Source organism: Ranitomeya imitator, chromosome 1, assembly GCF_032444005.1.
Source record: "Ranitomeya imitator isolate aRanImi1 chromosome 1, aRanImi1.pri, whole genome shotgun sequence".
Classification (NCBI taxonomy): domain Eukaryota; kingdom Metazoa; phylum Chordata; class Amphibia; order Anura; family Dendrobatidae; genus Ranitomeya; species Ranitomeya imitator.
In genome coordinates, this window is record NC_091282.1 from 811,017,812 (window position 1) to 811,035,922 (window position 18,111).

At 42.0% G+C, this 18,111-nt stretch overlaps 1 protein-coding gene across 1 annotated transcript in view; it reads left to right on the top strand.

Annotated features, from left to right (window-relative positions):
* The window catches only part of LOC138649215 (mast cell protease 1A-like), a 40,991-nt gene extending 24,765 nt beyond the window's left edge, over nt 1–16,226 (top strand). The window contains exons 3-5 of the mRNA XM_069739422.1: nt 978–1,116; nt 5,012–5,263; nt 15,937–16,226. Coding sequence (XP_069595523.1) covers nt 978–1,116; nt 5,012–5,263; nt 15,937–16,092 — 547 coding nt within the window. The 3' untranslated portion in view covers nt 16,093–16,226. The remainder of the gene's footprint in view (nt 1–977; nt 1,117–5,011; nt 5,264–15,936) is intronic.
* Nucleotides 16,227–18,111: the final 1,885 nt, after the last annotated feature.

Below are 18,111 nucleotides of genomic sequence, written 5' to 3' on the forward strand. Positions count from 1 at the left end.
GATGGGCACTATTTGTCCACAGCTTTGTGCTCTGGCTAGTAGAAGAAGATGGTGAGTAAGAGGATCTGCTCTGTCATCTACAGCTCTGGCATAAATTAAGAGACCACCACATCAAAACCCTGTCATGGGCAGCCCAATCTCCAGACCTGAACCCCATTGAAAACCTGAATGTAATCAAAAGAATGTAATCAAAAGGATGATGGATAGTCACAAACCATCAAACAAAGAAGAACTGCTTACATTTTTGTGCCAGGAGTGGCATAAAGTCACCCAAAAGCAGTGTGAAAGACTGGTGGAAAGCATGCCAAGACGCATGAAAGCTGTGATTAAAAATCATGGTTATTCCACAAAATATTGATTTCTGAACTCTTCCTGAGTTAAAACATTACAGTAGTATTGTTGTTTCTAAATTATTATTGTGATAATAATGATTGTTTTCTTTGCATTATTTGAGGTCTGAAAGCACTGGATTTTCTTTTTATTTTGACCATTTTTCCTTGTCAGAAAAAAATACAAAATTTATCGCTTGGAAATTCGGAGACGTGTTGTCAGAAGTTTATAGAATAAAATAACAATTTATATTTTACACAAAAATATACAGTACCTATAAAAAGAAAAATCAGATAAACTGAACATTATGCAGTGGTCTCTTAATTTTTACCAGAGCTGTATAAGCCCTCAGAGCATATGCAGAAGGGTTGTCTTAGGGAGACAACTTGCTAAAGAAATAGATTTTTTGAAAGGTGCACAAAAACAGAAAGGTGGCATATCATTATGTAAATTTATCAACTTACTAATGTGGCAAACTACACAGATACATTTTGATTTTTACATTTTTAGGTTTATTGCTTTAAAGCTTTTCTGTAGAAATCCACTGTAATGTGCAGGAGTCTACTATGATTTTGCTGATGTAAACAACCAAGCAAAAATATAAATATAAGAAACTTTAGATGACTCCAATATATGGCATTTTTCAGGGACATTGTTGTCATTCTTGGGGCTCATGATGTTTCTCAGCCAGAAGAAACACAACAGGTTCTAGCAGTCGAGAGCCATCACATACACCCAGAATATGATGAAGAATACATGCCATTCAATGATGTATTATTATTGAAGGTAAGAATTATCTTTTCTACTTCTCTTTAAATTATTAAGGACAGTTACAGTAGGTAAACATATATATCTATATACTAACAGCAGACTGGCAGTAAGTGGATAACTTCATGAAAAGATGCAAAACATGGATGCCTAATTGGCCTCCTGGTCTTTTCTTGCAAGCTGTGTAAGCATTCACAGAGCTCTAGCTTTGCCTGTGGTTTTCATTTTATCAACCCACCTACATTTAGTTCAGCAGATTTTAACCCTTTAATGTCCAATGACGGATCTATCCGTCATTGCACGCCTCCCCCTGTTTGGTGCGGGCTCCAGCAATGAGCCCTCACCTTGTCCGGCACTTGACAGCTGATCTGATCAGCTGTCATGTGCCCCTAAGAGCCGCCGGAGGAATGGAGAGCCTCCCGCCACTGTTAACCCGTTAAATGCCGCTGTCAAACTCGGACAGCGGCATTTAACATGCGCTTCTGGCAATTGCGCCAGAAATCCACCATTGGTGACTGATCACAGGTCACTGATGGATTGGCATGACAACCAAAGGTCTAACGCAGACCTCTATGGTTGTCACTGCCGGTTGCTATGAGTGCCGCCCGGTGGTTGGTGCTAATAGCAAGTGAATAATTCTGCTACACAAAGGCAATATGATCATAGCCTGTATGTAGCAGATTTGAACGGGTTACGGCAGCTTCTAGTCTTACATGGAGACTATTGAAGCGTGCCAAAATTAAAAAAAAAAATGTTTTTAAAAATATAAAAGATGTTTTTAAAAATAAATGTTCAAATCACTCCCCTTACCTTACGTTCCATTCAAAATAAAACAATACAAAAATTCAAACATACACATATTTGGTATCGCTGCATTCAGAATCTCCTGATCTATCAAGATATATAAAGAATTAATCCCATCGGTAAACGGCGTAGCTAGAAAAAAAGTCGAAATGCCATAATTAAGTTTGCTTGGTCGCTGCACCATTGCAATGAAATGCAATGAAAAAATTGTATCTGCACCAAAATGGTATCAATAAAAACATCAGATCAGCATGCAAAAATAAGCCCTCACCTGGCCCCCAGATCCTGAAAATGGAGGTGCTACGGGTCTCGGAAAATGGCAGCTTTTTTTTTGGACAAATTTGGGATTTTTTTTTCACCACTTAAATAAAAAAAGAACTTATACATGTTGGGTGTCTGTGAAGTCATAATGATCTGGAGAATCCTATTGGATGGTCAGTTTCATCATTTAGTGAATATGGTAAAAAAAAATCCAAAAAACAATTGGAGAATTGCCCTTTTTTTGCAATTTCATTTGGAATTTTTTTTCCCGTTTTCTAGTACACGATATGGTAAAATCAATGGTACTATTCAAAAGTACAACTCATCCTGCAAGAAACAAGCCCTCACATGGCCATATTGACGGAAAAATTAAAAAGTTATGGCTGAGGGAAGAAGGGGAGGAAAAAATGGAAATGCAAAAACGGAAATACCCATGGTCCTTAAGGGGTTAAGGGCTCGCAGCACTAGTAGAAAGTAACAAAACTTGTAGGTTGTGGGCCCAAATGCTGAATTAGTAGCGAGGCCTGCAACTATCAATATAATTGTATTTTTCATATTGGCCAAAGGGACCTTTTGGGCCATCCTAGCTGCTTCCAAGGCTTCAGGACCAAGGAGAAATTAAAGTCCAGCCCTGCACCCATTGTAGTTACACCCCCAACTAGTTAAACTCTACTCTGCTATTTATGCTGTTCAGACAGGCGTCACCTTGTATTACCATGTCACTGTATATGGGGACAATATGTCTATCAAATTATCTAAGGTAATGTGTCTGCTACTGTATTGGGTACATCTTTCAGTTACTGATGTAAATATTAAAAATACATCATATCTAAATGATATAATATCATGAAATTCCTGCTTTTTCTTAATTGTACCTTTTTAGGTTTGTGTTTGCAGTGTAAAAATCTATCTTCTTTTAAACCTTTCACTGGATTTTTTCTTTTATAGGATATTTCCTGGACTTAAAAAAAAAGCATGTAGTTGCTATCAGAGGTAAGTACCTGTCTGTTGTACCCGGCACCGGTCATTGAGCTTCAGCTAATTCCTGCCAACAGAGCACCAGTTTCTCTTCCTGTAGACAGGGCGAGACTTCTGAAGTCATGCTGATTGACAGCCGGCTTCTGCCAATTAGACAGCAGAGAGACGGCGGTCAATCAGTCTCCAGTAGTCCCGCTCTGTCTAGATGAAGAAAAACTACTGAACTGTTGACAAAGAGTAGCTGAATCTATGGCAGGAGAGGTCAATGATTAGCGCTGGCAGCAACAGATAGTTGCTCTGTTTGCAACAACGTCCTTTTTTTTTAAAGTCTCGGATATCCCCTTTAAATTGAGTACCTCCTCCACCTGGAGCTGCTCCACTGACTCTGGAACAGTTTTTTTTATTTTCTTTTGTGTCCTCTATTCCAAAATTGTATCCGAGGTAGTTAAGGTGCAATTTTTTTCTTCTATCAACTGGGCAAACAAGGCACAACAGCTCTGTGAACATTTTTTCTCCTCTATGACTCTGGTCAATAAAACAAGGCCGTTTCACAGAGGAGATAAAGCAAATATCCACAGAAAAGGGTGTAGCTACAACCTGACTCGGCGTGTTCTTCTAAGATGAGATTTGTCTCACATGACCACGCTGAAAGCAGCTAGTGGAGCATCGGCAGCAGCAGTGCGGGAGAGCCAGATCCATCAGTGTTGCTTTTCTCATTTGCCCCGGCGCTCCAGTAATGCTGATCAGGATAGGACATGGTGTTTACGAGACAGAACTCATCTGAGGAGGACACGCTGAGCCAAACTGCAGCTGTGACCTTCTTTGTGGGCATAAATGAGAAAAAACAAACGCCGTAAGATAAGTTCCATGGTGTCTGCTCAGTTGGTTGAAGGGAAGACGCTCATCTTTATTTCCGGAGATCACAACTTTTGGAAGAGGGGCACAAAGAAAAAGGAAAAACTGTTCCAAAATAACAGTCAGTTTAAATCTAACGGTCCTCTGTGAAGGGGTTGTCCGCTACATGGACAATCCATTTTTAAAATAAGTAGTCCCCCTGTGTAAAGTAAAAATAACAGGCTGCTAACCAAAAGATTAGAGCCCACCGAGGGACATTGGTGTTTTTTTTTCTTCCAAAGACCATACTAAGGACCAGGGGGCATTCATTACAGGTGGAAAGGTGATTTTGGCAGCTAAATATGAAAGGGTTCTTTACCATTAGATGAGTCAGACTGTGGAATGCCCGACCACAAGAGGTAGTAATGGCAGACATTATAACAGCCTTTAAATAGGGCTGGATGATTTCCTCAATATACGTAACATTGGTGGTTATAGATAATTTAGTGACAAAATGTACAGTTGGGGGAGAAAGGTTGAAATTGATAGACCTAGGTCTTTTTTCAACCTGTGTAGCTATGTAAATATACCAGCTTTCTGCACTGACTAAATTTCAGCAATGCCGGTGCCATGTCTTTCGGTGGCTCATGTGAAATGGTTATGCAATTTAAGTCCTGCAGGGCTCACGTGGCATAAAAATGTCATGTGAGCTCCTGGAGATCCAGCGCCGACATAGCTGAAATCGCCCCAGTGCACAAAGTGAGAATATGTTATTTTTATTTCACAATGGGAACTACTTATTTTAAACACATGTTGTTGTCCAGGTACTGGTCAAACCATTTAAGCCATCTTTCAAATCCCCTTTTTCAAAATTAAAATTTAAGACCTAGCAATTTTGATCTGGGGCTAAATTCACAAATGTTGTAATGGAACTGAATAGATGTAGTATTATATAGTGAAAACATCTTTCTGAGCAGTACTTCTTATAACCCAGCTAAATGTGTAATACTCATCATTATGTTTCTCCTCCTACTAGCTTTCATCTCGGGCTGTGTTAAATGAATATGTACAGACAATTCCTCTTCCTTCCAGTAGCAGTGACCTTCCAAAAGATACACCATGCAGTATCGCAGGCTGGGGACTAATTGACCGGACACGTGACACAGATAAATTATTTGAGACGAATGTCACTATTGTTAGCCGCCGGTTGTGTCACCGTTACTACCCTGGATTGTCTGATGGGATGATTTGTGCAGGGAGCCCTAAAAGAATCACAGACTCCAGTCAGGTAAAACGCTATACAAACTGCTTGCTAATGGGCCACTATCACATTCTCGGAATGCACCTCAATTATATTTTGTGCCAAAATAGCAAAATTGGGTTAGAGTGAATTTAGACAGATAACTTGGAACAAGGATTCCTAGCTTCCAGTTATTAATGTCTCTTAACAAGCTGGTAGTCATTCAGAGGGGAAGAAAAAGGCTTATCCATCAGATGCGATCAGGGGTGGGTTAAGAGTAGCCAGGGCCCCAGGTAGTTTAGAAGGCGTGGACCTCCAAGTACCTGATGTATCACGTGACATGTCAGATGATCCCCCGATAGATCATGTGATAGGTCATGTGAGTAACACACAGATGCTCTGGTGCACATCCATACACTGAAAATGTCAAATGCGCATAATTTTCCTTTATGTACGAACTATAAATAACATAGTTGTGTACGAAGTGGAGTAGAGGTGGGAGGTAACATGACAGACAATGACTGTTGTGGAGGCCGTACAAAAAGGTTAATTAATTAATTCTGTTCAATAATTGTATAACTTAATGTTGAGCAGAATTAAGCATGCTGACAGCCCCCTACATACAATATGAGCCTCACATAGCCCCCAAAATTAACAACCAAAGCGCTCAACCTATGGGACCATTATACTGTTACTGTGTGTGTATATATATACTGTATATATATATATATATATATATATATATATATAATATGTATACAAGTCCTGGCAAAAATTATGGAATCACCGGCCTTGGAGGATGTTCATTCAGTTGTTTAATTTTGTAGAAAAAAAGCAGATAACAGACATGGCACAAAACTAAAGTAATTTTGAATGGCAACTTTCTGGCTTTTAGAAACACTAAATGAAATCAAGAACAAAAAATGTGGTAGTCAGTATTGGTTACTTTTTTTAAAATCAAGCATAGGGGAAAAATATGAAATCACTCAATTCTGAGGAAAAAATTCTGGAATCATGAAAAACAAACAAACAAAAAAACTGTCCAAAACATCACTAGTATCCCCTTCCCGACCTCCGCCGTACTATTAGGCTACGTTCACATTAGCGTTGTGCGGGGCTGCATCGGGCGCAGCCGCGGCGACGCATGCGTCATGCGCCCCTATATTTAACATGGGGGGCGCATGGACATGCGTTGTCTTGCATTTTGTGACGCATGCGTCATTTTGGCGCAAATGTCAGGGCGCAGAGGAAGCAGCATGATGCAATTTTTTCTGCACCAAAAATCATGCAAAAATGAACACATGCGTCACAAAAAGCTGTGTTTTGCATGCGTTTTTGCATGCGTTGTGAGTTGCGTCGCCGACACAGCACCGCACAACGCAAATGTGAACGTAGCCTTACTGCGGAGGTCGGTACCCCCGCTTTGATGCGGGCTGTGACGGTGAGCCCGCATCAAAGCCGGGACATGTCAGCTGGTTTGAAAATTGGGTATGAAAATTTACAGGGTGATTCCATAATTTTTTCCCCAGAATTGAGTGATTCCATAATTTTTTCCCTATGCTTGGTTAAAAAAGTAACCATTACTGACTACCAAATTTTTTTGTTCTTGATTTCTTTTAGTGTTTCTTAAAGCCAGAAAGTTACCATTTGAAATGACTTTAGTTTTTTGCCATGTCTGTAATCTGCTTTTTTCCTACAAAATTAAGCAACTGAATGAACATCCTCCAAGGCCGGTGATTACATAATTTTTGCCAGGGGTTGCATATATAGTGGGGGAATTTAGTATTTGATCCCTTGCTGATTTGGTAAGTTTGCACACTGACAAAGACATGAACAGTCTATAATTTTAAGGGTAGGTTAATTTTAACATTGAGAGATAGAATATCAAAAATAAAATCCAGAAAATCACATTGTATACATTATATAAATGTATTTGCATTTTGCAGTGAGAAATAAGTATTTGATACCCCTGGCATACAAGACTTAATACTTGGTGGCAGAACCCTTGTTGGCAAGCACAGCAGTCAGACTTTTTTTTGTAGTTGATGATGAGGTTTGCGCACATGTCAGGAGGAAATTTGCAGGTCATCTCTAAATCATTAAGATTTTGAGACTGTCGCTTGGCAACTCGGAGCTTCAATTCTCTCCATAAGTTTTCTATGAAATTAAGGTCTGGAGACTGGCTAGGCCTCTCCAGGACCTTAATGTGCTTCTTTTTGAGGAACTCTTCTTTTGCCTTAGCTGTATGTTTTAGGTCATTGTCTTGCTGGAAACCCAGGCACAACACATTTTTAATGTCCTGGCGGAGGGAAGGAGGTTATCATTCTTGATTTTACGGTACATGGCTTCATCCATTTTTCCCATTGATGCAGTGAAGTAGTCCTGTGCGCTTAGCAGAGAAACACCCCAAAAACATAATGTTTCCACCTCCATATTTGACAGTGGGGACGGTGTACTTTGGGTCATAGGCAGCATTTCTCTTCCTCCAAACACGGTAAGTTGAGTTAATGCGAAAACCTCAATTTTTGTCTCATCTGACCACAGCACCTTCTCCCAATCACTCACAAAATCATCCAGGTGTTCATGGGCAAACTTGAAATGGGCCTGCACATGTGCCTTCTTGAGCAGGGGGACATTGCGGGCACTGCAGGATTTTAAACCTTTATGGCATAATGTGTTACCAATGGTTTTCTTGGTGACTGTGGTCCCAGCTGCCTTGAGATCATTAACAAGTTCCCTCCGTGTAGTTTTAGGCTGATCTCTTACCTTCCTCATGATCAAGGATACCCCATGAGGTGAGATTTTGCATGGTGCCCCAGATTTTTCCATAAAAGGCTCAAAAAACGTTTTCAACATGTATCGGTATTATATAGCTCACCTAGAGACTATTCCATGATATGGAGTCCATTTCGTTGGCATAAAAGCCAAAAACATGTTCAATATTTTAGCCTATGTGCACACATTGCAGATTTGCTTTTTTTTTGACATGTTTGTTCAGTGCGATTTTGTGTCAATTCTCTGTGTTTTTGCTCTGTGTTTTTCACCATTCATTTCACTCAAATCAACCAAAACACACGGGACAAAAATGCACCAAAAACACGGCAAAAACATACCTAAAACACACGTTTTTGCAGCTGCGTTTTTCCTGCCAAGAAATGGTGCAGAAATTTTACTCAACATGCTCACCCATAGACTATTCCTTTGTCTGGAGCATATTTCCTTGTATATATAGTGGGGAAAAAGTATTTAGTCAGCCACCAATTGTGCAAGTTCTCCCTCTTAAAAAGATGAGAGAGACCTGTAGTTGACATCATAGGTAGACCACAACTATGAGAGTCAAAATGAGAAAACAAATCAAGAAAATAACCTTGTCTGATTTGGCAAGATTTAATTTGCAAATTATAGTGGAAAATAAGTATTTGATCACTTAAAATTGTGCAAGATTTCTGGCTCTCACAGACCTGTAACTTCTTCTTTAAGAGGCTCCTTTGTCCTCCACTCATTATCTGTAGTAATGGCACCTGTTTGAACTTGTTATCAGTATAAAAGACTCCTGTCCTCAACCTCAAACAGTCACACTCCAAACTCTACTATGGTGAAGACCAAAGAGCTGTCGAAGGACACCAGAATCAAAATTGTAACTCTGCACCAGGCTAGGAAGACTGAATCTGCAATAGGCAAGCAGCTTGGTGTGATGAAATCAACTGTGGGAGCACTAATAAGAAAATGGAAGACATACAAGACCACTGATAATCTCCATCAATCTGGGGCTCCACCCAAGATCTCACCCCATGGGGTCAAAATGATCATAAGAACGGTGAGCAAAAATCCCAGTACCACACGGGGACCTAGTGAATGACCTGCATAGAGCTGGGACTACAGGTGCTAACTACAACTTTGCCTTCATCTTTGCCTGGTCTTCCTGCGAAGCATTTCTGTTGTATTTACATGCGCTGATTTCAGGTCACTGTGATCGACAATACTGAAGTCGTTTGCTTGTTTCCCGGCCTCTTCACACCAACTGAGAAAGAATGAAGGGAACAGAACAATAACAATTAGATCAATCTGTCCCCATACAGTATCATGTTATCAGCAGCACAACTACAGTTTACACAGGCGGTGTGCTGCTGAGAACAAGGATTTCTGTTCCTACTTAAACTATCCAATCACTCGATGAATAGGCAGCATTTTGCTTGTTTAGTATAATACACCCCATAGTCCTCCATATATTATAACTAGATGGTGGCCCGATTCTAATGCATCGGGTATTCTAGAATATGTATTTATGTATGCATATAGCAGCCACATAGTATATAGCACAGGCCACATAGTATATAGGAGCCATGTAGTATATAGCAGACAAATACTACGTGGCCTGTGCTATATACTATGTGGCTGCTATATACAAACATATTGTAGAATACCCAATGCATTAATACAGGCCACGCAATATACAACAGTGGCCACGCAGTCTCGCGAGACTGCTAAGTCTTCTGGGTAATTTTGCAATTCATTGCCGGGAACAGAAGATGGCGGCAGGCGCGGGCGGCTCGGCGGACTACGGAGGGTGAAAATAGCAGGTTTTTAGTTTTTTTATTATTTTTAACATTTGTGATGCAGTGACCCCTGTAACAGGTAGGGGGCGCTGCATGGTCTCTCCAGTATGCACACAGAGGTGTATTGAGGCTGTGAGAGTGCATGGCAGTTGCATGCATGGATGTGATTATGTGACAAAGTCCGGCATTGTGGTGAATGGCCGATATATGTGTCGCAGAGGAGGAGACTCTGCGCTGCCAGCCTGAAGCGATGTGGTGGTCTGGGACCTGTAGTCCTATAGTTATAGTGTTGTATATTAAGTCATGGGAGGTTTGGCAGGGCTATTTATGTGAGATGGGCGGGACAAACTAGCCACACACCCACACTCCCACCCAGGGGAGTGGTTCAAGGTATATAATGTGACCAGGGTGTGGGTCACATGTTCCTGTGTATGGTTCCTGTGTGGTTCCACTGGAAGGTCCTGGAGAGCCTGTGTGTTGGGAGGTTCTGGGAGTAGGACCGGATCCCTGAATAGCACACTGAACCACCTGTGTTGGATTTTCTTGGAGTAGGAGTCCTGAAGAGCACATGGTGGGGCTTTGGACCTGGTGAGCCTGGTGTTTTGGATTTCCTGGGAGTAGGAGTCCTGAATAGCACACTGAAGAACTGTTGGGGAAGCTACCGTCCTTCGGTGGGTCTGGACTGACTAGGATATGCCACACAGGCAAGTTGGTGATCCCTGTGAGGCAGCTTTCCCAGAGGACTGACAAGGAGTCAGCAGGTGGAGCAGGAGCTCCCGTCAGGTACCTAAACAAACTGTTGGTGCTTGTGATATAAACTGTGTGGTAACCCACGGCAACTGGTCAGAAGAGGACCAGCGTGTTTAGTTACTGCAAAGGGATAATGCAAGCCAATGATACTGTGTGTAATGGACTATATGTAAGCCGGTGATAGGTAACCTGGCTTACGGCGTGGTTTATGACTTGAAAATAAACCGTATGGACGGTTTTGTTTGAAAAAATCGTGCCTGACTACGTCAATCCCGTGCCAAGCGAGTAATCCCCTACCCGTTAGTAAGTGCAATCTTACACATTACATTTTTTTTACTATTGATGCCGCATAGGCAGCATCAATAGTAAAAAAGTTGGTCACACAGGGTTAATAGCAGCGGTCACGGAGTGCGTTACCCGCGGCATAACGCGGTCCGTTACCGCCGGCATTAACCCTATGTGAGCGGTGACTGGAGGGGAGTATGCGGGCGCCGGGCACTGACTGCGGGGAGTAAGGAGCGGCCATTTTCTTCCGGACTGTGCCCGACGCTGATTGGTCGTGGCTGTTTTGCCGCGACCAATCAGCGACTTGGATTTCCATTACAGACAGAGGCCGCGGCCAATGAATATCCATGACAGAAAGAAGGAAAGACAGAAAGACGGAAGTGACCCTTAGACAATTATACAGTATAGTAGATATGCACCTCAGTCCTCCAAATAGTATAATACATTCCTCATAGTCCTCCATATAGTATAATACACTCCTCAGTCTTCCATATAGTAAATATATTCCTCCGTCCTCCATATAATATAATACACTCCTCAGTCCTCAATATAGTAGAATACACTCCTCAGTCCTCCATATAGTATAATACACTCCTCAGTCCTCCATATAGTATAATACACTCCTCATAGTCCTCCATATATTAAAATACACTGCTCAGTCCTCCATATAGTATAAAAACACTCCTCATAGTGCTCCATATAGTATAATGCACCGCCATAGTCATCCATGTAGTACAATTCCCTTCCCATAGTATATTGCACCCCATAGTTCTTCATATAGTATAATGTATTCCCCATAGTCCTCGATAAAGTATAATGCAGCCCACATATAGTATAATGATGCCACCCCAGAGAATACTGCAGCCACCCCACAGAATATATTGTAGCCCCAAGTATAATGTAACCCCCCAGAGAATATAATGCAGCCCCCGCATATAGTGTAATGCAGTCCCGGCATATATAATATATGGTAGCCCCTTCATAGAGCATAATGCAGCCCCTCATAGAATATAATGTAGCCCCTCCATAGAATAAAATCCAGCCCTCCTCATATAGTATAATGCAGCTCCCCATAGAATATAATGTAGACTCTTCATAGAGTATGATGCAATCACCCCTCATAGAATATAATAAATTTAATACATAGACTACATTTAATATATAATATAATACAGCCTACCTCCCCATAGAATATAATGTAGCCCCATAAAAGAGTATGATGCAATTCTCCGTCATAGAATGTAATACAGCACCCCATAGAATATAATACAATCCCCATGGAATGTAATACAGCCTCCCCATAGAATGTAATATAGCCCCCCATAGAATATAATACAACCCACAATAGAATGCAATACAGCCCCCCATAGAATGTAATACACCCCCCATAGAATGTAATACAGCCCCCCATGGAATGTAATACAGCCCCCCATAGAATGTAATACAGCCCCCTCATAGAATGTAATACAGCCTCCATAGAATGTAATACAGCCCCCCCATAGAATATAATACAACACCCCATAGAATGTAATACAGGCCTCTTAGAATGTAATACAGCCCTCCATAGAATACAACCCGCAATAGAATGTAATACAGCCCCCCGTAGAATGTAATACAGCCCCCCATAGAATGTAATACAGCCCCCCTTAGAATGTAATACAGCCCCCATAGAATATAATACAACCCACAATAGAATCTAATACAGCCCCCCATAGAATGTAATACCACCCCCCATAGAATGTAATACACCCCCCATAGAATGTAATACAGTCCCCATGGAATGTAATACAGCCCCCATAGAATGTAATACAGCCCCCCGTAGAATATAATACAACCCACAATAGAAGGTAATATAGCCCCCCATAGAATGTAATACAGCCCCCTCATAGAATGTAATACAGCCCCCATAGAATGTAATACAGCCCCCCATAAAATATAATACAGCCTCCATAGAATGTAATAAGCCCCCCATAGAATGTAATACAGCCCCCATAGAATATAATACAACCCCCCATAGAATGTAATACAGCCCCCCATAGAATGTAATACAGCCCCCCACAGAATATAATACAACCCCCCATAGAATGTAATACAGCCCCCCATAGAATGTAATACAGCCCCCGCATAGAATGTAATTGAGCCCCCATAGAATGTAATACAGCCCCCCATAGAATATAATACAACCTCCCATAGAATGTAATACAGCCCCCCCATAGAATGTAATACAGCACCCCCATAGAATGTAATACAGCCCCCCATAGAATGTAATACAGCCCCCCCATAGAATGTAATACAGCCCCCCCCCCATAGAATGTAATGTAGAGCCCCTAATAGCCCCACAATCCAGTTATCACTCATTGATATATTAAAAGAAACTTTCCTCACCTCTCCTCGTGCCTCGCGCTGCTCCTGGCTCCTGGCTCCGGTCTCAGCGGCTGCAGTCCGCCCGGCACACAGCAAGTATTCGATGATATGACGTCATCACGCACCGGCAGTGTCAGAGGCAGAGCGGGGAATGATCATTGCATTCAACTGTACTGGCGTCATAGATGCCGGTATAGTTGAATGAGGCAGCACTGGCAGGGGGTGAGTCGATGCTGGTGACGGGGAGTCGGCCCAGTGGCAGAGCGTACAGGGATCGAATGGCCCACTACTGGCACCAGCCCTTCTGGCATTTACCAGAAGTGCCCGATGGCCAGTCCGGCCCTGAATACAGGGTATATCTGAGTCCATTAGTTTTGTCAGTTCTTGCTTTCTTCATAAACTAAACTGAAATTTCCTGTTCTTGTAATGAAATAAATGTGGTTTACTCAAATTATAATTTTTACATGCTTTTTAAATTTTGCCTGATATACAAGTCATTATACAGGAAAAAATGTTTCTTAACATGTTTTTTTTCCTGTAAAATAAAATTTCTCGTGGGTTTTGAATGTTTTATTGTCACTCCTTAGAATGGAGTAAAAGTGTGACACCGTTGTTCTCATCAGCGATCTGGGCATCAGAGATGCTTCCAGGGATCTTCCCCATGCTGCTCTCCTTCCATTCAGCACTTTTCCCATCCATGCCAACATTTTCACTGCCCCCCAAACCTCTTTGTAGGGGCTGACGGAAAAAAGCTCAGCTTTCCCACTGATTCCCATTACACTTATTGTATCATACACTTATTAGGTTCTGTAGAAGGACGTAGATCTGGGGATTTATTATGATGGAATATAGGCTGAACTGGATGGACAAATGTCTTTTTTCGGCCTTACTAACTATGTTACTATGTTACTATGTTACTTGTTTTTTGAAACGAGCATGCAATTATTAGGGCCATGTAAACCAGGATAAAGATGAAGGGGTAATGCATAGGGATGAGAGGGACATGATACCAGGATAGGGATGAGGGCCATGCATATCAGGATAGGGATGACGAGCCATGAATACCAGGATAGGGATGAAGGGGCCATGCATACCAGGATAGGGATGAGGAGCCATGCATACCAGGATAGGGATGAGGAGCCATGCATACAAGGATAGGGATGAGGGGGCCATGCATACCAGGATAGGGATGAGGAGCCATGCATACCAGGATAGGGATGAGGAGCCATGCATACCAGGATAAGGATGAGGAGCCATGCATACAAGGATAGGGATGAGAGGGACATGCATACCAGGATAGAGATGAGGGCCATGCATATCAGGGTAGGGATGAAGAGCCATGCATACCAGGATAGGTATGAGGGGACCATGCATACCAGGATAGGGATGAAGGGGCCATGCATAGCTAGATAGGGATGAGGGGATCATGCATACAAGGATAGGGATGAGGGGACCATGCATATGTAAGGAGGTTGCTTTCCCTGCTCCTTACCTGGAACCACTTAGTCAGACAGCTGGATTGTCAGGGGGAAGACTTTCTGCCCTGGACAGAAGGGACCATGTGACGGCTGGGGGCAGAGAGGAAGAGAGGGGGGTGTGGTCAAAAAAGGGCGGGAGAGCAGAGTGCGCCAGACAGAGGGGACAGCGTGCCAGAGAGAAAGCAGGCTGCAGCGCCGCGCTCCCCATGACAGAGTGCTCCCCATGAGGGCACTAAAGCTGGAGTGAGAGTGGTGACTTGGAAGCCTCCATAATAAGAGACGACATATCCCCTTACAGTGGCCTGAGCGCACAGCCCCGGTGACCGCACTGACAAGCCAGGACCCCTGAGTGTGACTAAGGAAACTGCTCAGTGTGTGTGTGTATTCTTGCTGAAGAGAGAGAGACTGTCAGCCTATTCCAGAGACTCCAGCAGAGTGGCTGTGTGACTTCCTGCTTTCAGCTGCACAGGGAGAACAGGCTGCAGAGGCTTAACCCCGGAGTTTCCAGGAGACAGAGAAGAGACTTCAAGATCTCAAGCCCTGCTGGTGACTGTACCCACGTTGGAATAAGGACCCTCCAGTCAGGACCTCCCTGGACTGATAAGTTACAAGAACACTCGTTAACCCTTTTGATTCCGCTTAACTGTTTACTGTTTGATTTGTCTCTATTAACCCCCTGTTTACTCCCTGCGAGGAGAATCTTACTCCTGTTAATAAATTCCCCTCAACAGTTGGTCTGTCTGTTCTGTGGTGACATGCTCAACCCTGCACTCTATTACACATACCAGGATAGGGACGAGGTGACCATGCATACCAGGATAGGTATGAGGAGCCATGCATACCAGGATGGGAATGAAGGGACAATGTATCCCAGGTTTATATTCAAGTCAATAAGTTTTCCCAGTTTTTTCTGGTAAAATTAGGTACCTCGGCTCATATTCGGGTCAGTTTATACTCGAGTATATACGGTAGATAAGTGGCACCACTTCAGCACTAAAATGGAAAAAAAAGTGGTGGAGTGGTGCTTTAGAGTAAGCCCTGGAGGCAGATTATCATGTAGATCACTGCCAATCCATAGATCTTAAGAGCTCATTTGCATATAAGAAAAAAGTGGATTTCTCTGGAATAAGATATTGGATCACAGATATCAAGATATTATTTTATTCATCTATGACCTACATGCCCATATAGATTCCTTAAGAGGGTTGATTCTACTTACAGGCTCCCTTTAAGGACAATGTATACTATTCCGTGTGTATCTCTTAATTTTTTCTTTTTGTGTTTACAGGGAGACTCAGGGGGACCCCTTGTTTGCAATGAGGCTTTAGAAGGCATTGTGTCATTTGGATATCATCACCCTCCTGGTGTATATGCAAGAGTTGGAAAATACTTGGAATGGATCAAACAAACCATCTCCAAATATGAAAGCACAGACACCATCTGATACTTGCACATTTATATTACTGGGGGACACTATTATCTCCCCCCTCCCCCTCATATTCATTTTTCTCATTATACTGCCCCTACTATTACAGTAAAATAAGAATATTCAATAATCAATAAAAGTAAGATTTTGAAGTTGTTTGTACTTTACCTTTATTTCACATTTTGCATGGCATATACTTACCTGTAGTCAAATCCTTGGATTATTCTGAGATCTCTTGCAATTTCCCAGAGAGTGGCATTTGCCTTTGGTTCCATTATAAACTATTGCTCAAAGGGAACCTGTCAGTAGGATTGTGCACAGTAACCTACTGACAGTGTCAGGTCGGTGCCGTTATACTGATTACATTGATGTCTTGGTTGATGAAATCTGTCTTGTGGTTGTTGTTTAATCCTTATTTTCAGTTTTGAGTTAATGATATGATTGTGCTTTGTAGTGGCCTGTGGTGCTCTGATTAGGTATTCACCAGTATAGCTTTTGGCAGGTCACTGATCCCTCAGTGACCTGCCTGCTATTTTACATAATGAATATTTTACATGTGATCAGCAGCACGATCACATGTAAAATGTGCATATGAGTCTTTTATTTGATGCTATAAATTCATTAAAAAAAAACTGTCTCAAAATGGCTGTACAGTAGCAATTATCAGTGATTTCATAGATGCTACTGCACAGGCGCAGGCGGCGCCATGTTGCTAGAGAAATCAAAATGTCCCCTCCAAGATGGCGCTGCTGGCGCCTGCACAGTAGCTTCTATCAGATCGCCGATAGATGCTGCTGTGCAGACATGGCCGGTGCCATCTTAGTGGAAACAATTTTTTTTTCCTCTAACAAGATGTTGCCACCATTTTTTTTCAATATATAGAATATTCATTATGTAAAATAGAGGGCAGGTCACTGAGGGATCAGTGACCTGTCAGAAGCCACATTGGTGTATATCTAATCTGAGCATATCATTAACTGAAAATAAAGATTAAACAACAGCCACAAGATGGATTTCATCAACCAAGGTATAATTTGAATCAGTATAACAGAGCCAACCTGACACTGTCTGTAGGTTACTGTGCACAATCCTGCTAGGTTTCTTTCAACACTGACCTTGAATAGATTTTTTACTCCATCTCAAATTTGTCTTCTTCGGTGCCATGAGGAGGTAGGCAAGAGAGAAAGAAGTGACTCATAAGTGGGGAACAAAGCAGATTTCTCTGATAAGATATCAGAGATTCTTAAGGTACCATCACACTCAGTGACGCGGCAGCGATATAGACAACGAGCCGATCGCTGGAGCGTCACTGTTTAGGTCGCTGTAGAGATGTCAAACACAGCAACTCCAGAACGATGCAGGAGCGATCCAGTGACGTAACGGCGACTCACTTATCGTTCTCGCTGGTTGTTAGCTCCATGTAAAACAGTGCAGGCATCGTTGCTTTTGATGTCAAACATGACAAATCACGCCGACCTGATGACCAAATAAAGTTCTGGACTTCTAGCTCCGACCAGCGATATCACAGCAGGATCCAGATCGCTGCTGCGTGTCAAACACAACGAGATCGCTATCCAGGACGCTGCAACGTCACGGATCATTGTCATTCTCGTTGTAAAGTTGCTGAGTGTGACGGTACCTTAAGGCTCTGTTCATATAGCTAGATGGCATGGTTCAAACAACGATACATGTTCATCGAAATCAATTAAAGGATGGAAAGGATAAATGAAATGGGGAATAGGGAAATTAAAAATGCATGATCCACGCTTATCTAAAAGAGCAAGTTTTTCCCTCATGATCCCCTCAAGTGTCGATCGATCGTATAATCATTCAGAATAAGATTTTTTTGCATTTAATTAAGTAATTGTTATTTTATTTTTAAAATAAGTATATATATTAACTATATTATAACTATACTATAGTATATTAACTATATTACAGTTTGGTTGTAGCTACATGTGCTGATTTCAGGCCACTAAAAGAGTGTGATCAATAATATTGAAGTCATTTGCAACTTGTTTCCCAGCCTCTTTACAC